The 5,024-nt window shown below is 35.8% G+C and overlaps 1 protein-coding gene across 7 annotated transcripts; it reads right to left on the bottom strand.

The window, feature by feature from the left end:
* Positions 1-1,958: 1,958 nt before the first annotated feature.
* LOC122017366 (zinc finger AN1 domain-containing stress-associated protein 15-like) lies at positions 1,959-4,186 on the bottom strand. Of its 7 annotated transcripts, none has more exons than XR_006121332.1 (3): positions 3,106-4,186; positions 2,252-2,613; positions 1,959-2,184 (listed from the first exon to the last, which is right to left on the bottom strand). XR_006121332.1 is itself a non-coding variant. In XM_042574998.1 (3 exons), exon 2 carries the CDS (start codon positions 3,567-3,569, stop codon positions 3,108-3,110), a length of 462 nt encoding a protein of 153 aa, XP_042430932.1. In that variant the 5' UTR covers positions 3,570-3,706; positions 3,798-4,175; the 3' UTR covers positions 2,347-2,613; positions 3,106-3,107. The 7 variants fall into 7 exon arrangements, 6 of the variants coding, with proteins under 6 accessions (XP_042430932.1, XP_042430940.1, XP_042430907.1 ...); XM_042574998.1 differs by lacking the exon at positions 1,959-2,184 and having other exon boundaries at positions 2,347-2,613; positions 3,106-3,706; positions 3,798-4,175; XM_042575006.1 differs by lacking the exon at positions 1,959-2,184 and having other exon boundaries at positions 2,347-2,613; positions 3,106-3,706; positions 3,825-4,175.
* Between the last annotated feature and the right edge of the window lie 838 nt (positions 4,187-5,024).

Here is a 5,024-nt window from a genome sequence, read left to right as displayed (position 1 = left end):
CAATACATATATACGACATATATAATTATGAAGATAAAAGATTATTCCCATGATAGTGGAACATAATTTTAATTGAAATTTAGGGTTCATGAATTATAACGTAAACGAATGGAAAATCAAGAGTTTTTAAACCATACTCTCATACCACATGTTGTAAACTTTATAAAATTCATAATAAAACTTGATGAATTTAGACATAGATCTTAGAACTTCATGGTAATCACACTCCTATTCATATATGATAAAATTAAAATATTAACATCGAGTAGTCATAGATTTCTCTACGTACAAAAATGAAATTGAAGAAGGAATTTCTCTGTATCTTGCCTTTATCTTAATTCATAAAGTTTTTTTTAAATTTTATGTTATACCATTATAGGGAGAGAGGACCATTTCTAATAACTGATCTTAGTTCTATCAACGTATATACACGTCTTTTCAAATTGGCCAACCTTATTGGATAAATATTATATATTTAAATCATAAATTAGATATTAAAATTATAATTAAATATCTCATTATAGTGTTGCACGTGGACCATAAAACTAACATTATTAAAACTCAATACTCTGTCTACTCCATTTAGCTTGCTTGGTTAATCCAATCACCGACTCGCTTCATCAAACTTGTGACCAAGCTCATTTTCACCTAGCTTACTTTATGGGTCCGACCAAATCATCATATTAGCATATTCACCCGACTCGATCACCATGCCCAATTAGCTTCCTTCCCAATTCACTCATCTCGTATGATTCACTTGACTCAACTAGCTTACCTATCTCGCCCTATTCACCCGACACATCCATTCTACCCATCTAATTCACTCATAATACACATGTTTTTAGATAAAATTGACAAATATATATTGTTAAAATAATAACAAACAAATTTCACTACTAGCCAAGTTTCAAAATATTCAATAACATATTTCCGAAATACCCTCTGTTTTTTCTTTAAATTTATTAGTTAATTTTGTCCAACTTAAAATCAAAACTAATATACTTTAAAACATTTAATATTTATCAAATGATTAAATATTATTATCTTCGTTCTTATAATAAACTTATTATAAATTTTATCAAACATTTACCATCTAAAAATTCATTGTTGATTGTTCTTAATTTATACTATCTAATTTAGATACGTTCTCAATTTATACTATCTAATTCAAATATATTCGTCTCTTCTTAATTTATACTATCTGATTTAGATATAAAGATATAAATATATTAAAATAACTTTTAAAAGTATATTAATTTTAATTTAAAATTATTCAAAGTTTTCTAAACATGTCGTCAAATTAGTTGATGGTCTTAAAAATAAATATTTCAGGATACAATTCACAATTTGGATATTTTAAAAATACTAAAATGATAATAAGTAAAATTTTACCCTATTAAAAATAAAGAATAGTCCGATTGGGATTTTGATACTCTAGTTAGCAATCCCTGATCTTAGGGGTATAATCAAATCGAGTCGAGCCGAACTCTTGAATGTTTAAGCTTAGCTCGTTTATAATCGAGCCGAACTCGAATTTTATTTAACGAATATATTCATGGCTCACGAGCTTATTCGAACTTTTATCGAACCTAAACGAGCTTAATAAATATAAATCATAAATTTAAATATTCATTAAAAACTAAATTATATATTTAGAGAAAATTATAATAATATTATTAAAATTTATAACTTTATTTTAATAAATAAATTTAATATATTTATCTATAATTTTTTATAAATAGAGTGTAAAATCTATAAATTCAATATCAAGACTATTATTTTTTTATTTAAAAAATACTTAATGAGCTTAACGAACATGTTCACGAGCTAACGAGTCGAATATTACAAAACTTGAACTTGATTTGTTGATCTTAACGAACCTCATTAAACGAGCTCAAACGAACTTTTAGTGAATCGAATTTCGAATAACTCGTGAACGGCTTGATTCATTTGCACCCCTACCTGATCCCCTCCTAACCCATTTCATCATTTGCACGTTGAATCGTGATCAAAATCCATCTAAAATGAACTACGATCTTTCCTGGATTTACCTTTCCACTTATGCTATAGTTTGGATCGAACCAAACGACCATCGACGATGTGTGGACCGCCCACTTGTCGACGCCATACAATCCATCCAACCACCGAAAGTCTCCGACTGTCTGACTCGATCCATACTATAACCTAAATGGGAAGGTAAATTTAGAAGAGATCATAGTTAATTTTAACCAAATTTCGATTGTGATCCAACCTCCAAATGGCGAAAAGGATATAGAGAAATTGTGAGTCAGAGGATATGCTCTCCCCGACCAGAAACCACCACATGCCAATGAAACGCAGATCACATGAAAAATAAGCACCATACCCAAATATAAAAGCAGATCAGATCAAAGTTACATCGAAATCATTCACTTGGTCCATCAATATAAAAGGCATCAAACCTAATCTTGTGAGTCGAAAGATCCCCATCTCGTTAGCCCTGAGCCCACTTCCAGTCCTATCAGTTTTTCCAGGCCTAGCAAGCCTGCCTTCATCAATGCCATCAGAAGCTTGAGCCCACACTGCCGGTCATTTCCATGCTACCCTTCAACTAACCTTATCTTCCACCCTACACTGCGTCCACAGATATAACACAGCCACTGAGACATATTTCCATGGCCGATCTAAAAAACACAAGTGCCAAATCAGAGTGCAGTGTAAAGGAAGCTACTTTTTCCTGAGAATTTATTGAAGCACTGTTGAGAAACATTGACAAGAGAGAAAAAAAAAAACACAATTGCAATGGCACTATGGCAGCGAAGAATCACAGGAAATGCATCCCGAGAATAAAACTCGTGCCTTATATTATCACTGGCACCCAAAATGTGCTTTCTTTGTCCATATTCTCTTCTTATAGCTGCACTAGATGTTGAAGTGAAGGGTTCTACCAGACTGCTTAAAAGAAGTGAAATTATTGTGGTTTGAGATTTATGTGAACAAAAATTACGAGCAGAAGTAGATGAGAAAGAAGATCCGGTGATCGATCAAAAGAATAATTGACAGGTTCAAATGATAAAAACGAGCATTTATCTGTTCAAACAAAGAGAAATGGTAGCAACTTTGTACCTTCAGATCTTGATGATCTTGGCAGCCTTAATCAGAGGGTTGGCCCTGGCGATCTCCTCCCTCCCAAAGGCCTTGTAATCGAAGGAGCAGTCGTGAGCATCGGAGTAACGGTGGCGGCCGCAAAAGAGATCGCCGCATCGGCACCGGAATCCGGTGAGACCGACCTTTCTGTGGCAGGCGGAGCACCTGTTGCTGAATCTAACAGGTGGCTGGGATTCCTCGCCCGGCTTGGAGGATTCCTCGTCGAGAATCGGCGTGGAAGAAGCCGCGATTGGCTTTTTGGGGGCCGGCGATTCCGATCTGTGGATAGGGGAATCCTCGCAGGATTTTGGGAGAACAGAAGTCGGGGGTGGGGAAGGCGGTGACGCTGGAGGCGGAGGCGGTGGCGGAGAAGCAGAGGGAGAGGAAGAGGACTTGAAGATCTCCGCTTCGTCTTTGTCGAGGTTACAGCTTTCTCCAGCCATTCTGAATTTCTTCGGAGAGATCAACTTTTTCCGATAATCGAGCGGAGCACAACCGATCGAAGTCCGAACACGATCAAAGAGCTCAAATCAACACCGACGATAGGAATCGAGAAGAAGTAGCTCCAAAAAAAACAAATCTAACAGGGAAAAGCAAAGTAAAAGAAGATCCTTTAGATGGATTACAAAATCTCAAGCTTCAATCGGACTCAAGCGCTCAAATAAACCCACAAATCAAAGGTAGAAACACGCAAATACCAACTACATCGACAAATCCCGATCGGATGGTGCGAGGAAAGCCGACAGAAACGGGGGAAACAAGGGAGAGGAAAAGAAATGGTAAAGGTTGGAGCTTCGGAGATGGTGGAGAAAAAGGTGAATTATAAATACCTCCAATTACAAAAAAAAAAAAAAAACAAGAGATTATTACACTTCAAATAAAAAAGGAAATATGGTTGGAAAAGAGAGAGAGGAAAAAAAAAACTATTGATCTAATCAATTAATTGAAGCCACCCATGATTGAGTGGATTCTGTGATCTTGATGTGCCTTATTTGCTCATCAGCCAGCTGAACCCGTCTCATTCTCATCCTCCACCTCTGCAACACGATAAAATAAAGCAAATGATCAACCACAAATAATGCGTGCTTATATTTAAGTAGTTAATCATAAAGAAAGAGTCTTGCCCTGTTTTGCTTCCTGTTTGTGTGTGATTGTCTCCCACTGTTCTGTTCCAAGAGGAAGAAAAAGACATGACTTTGGAGGCTAACTTTCATGCATTGGCACCATGCTCAAGTATAAAGGTGAATAGTGGGGAAAAAGTTATGGGCAACATGCAAGAACACTGGACCAACATGTACAATGTGTCTTCAGCAATTCACTTGTTGCTGGGCTCCAAGTACTAATGTTGGACATACCATAAATAAGGCATGGCACAATTATTAAAAAATAATGCATAATTTGAATCATTGCCGAATTAAAACAATTTTCCATGTAAAAAGTGCATGAATTATTTACAGGTGATTTTGCTCATCTGACATCCCCTGCGTCCGGCTTCAAATTATACGAAGGAAAATTACGCAGTCATTTTATAGTTTATAATTTATAGTCAAATGATTAAAGACGATGAGAAGAAGTTCATTAATAGAAAGGAAAGAGATGGTAATTTCCTTATACTCTAAATCAGGATGTAAGGAAATAATATATTTGAATGGTAAAGGAGAATAAAATTTTCTCTTTTCTATTCACCCTCTTCTCCAACTTGCTTTCCAAATAATGTTAAAAGTTATTTGATGTTATCCGAGTGCTGAGTCGATTGACATTAAGGATGTGATGTTTCTGTTGACTGGTCGAAGACTCTCAAGACATAGCTCCTTTGTCATCGTGAACCTACAAACACAAGGCCGAGCCGGGGAGGGGTTCCCGATGACGACCCTCCGACGCTCAAGTCAAATTTTCGA

Source organism: Zingiber officinale, chromosome 1A (assembly GCF_018446385.1).
Source record: "Zingiber officinale cultivar Zhangliang chromosome 1A, Zo_v1.1, whole genome shotgun sequence".
Classification (NCBI taxonomy): Eukaryota; Viridiplantae; Streptophyta; class Magnoliopsida; order Zingiberales; family Zingiberaceae; genus Zingiber; species Zingiber officinale.
This window is presented reverse-complemented; position numbering and strand designations above follow the sequence as displayed.

Bases quoted from the DNA above. Each gene is read 5' to 3' on its own strand.
- LOC122017366 (XM_042574989.1), bottom strand. From the start codon at position 3,569: ATGGCTGGAGAAAGCTGTAACCTCGACAAAGACGAAGCGGAGATCTTC.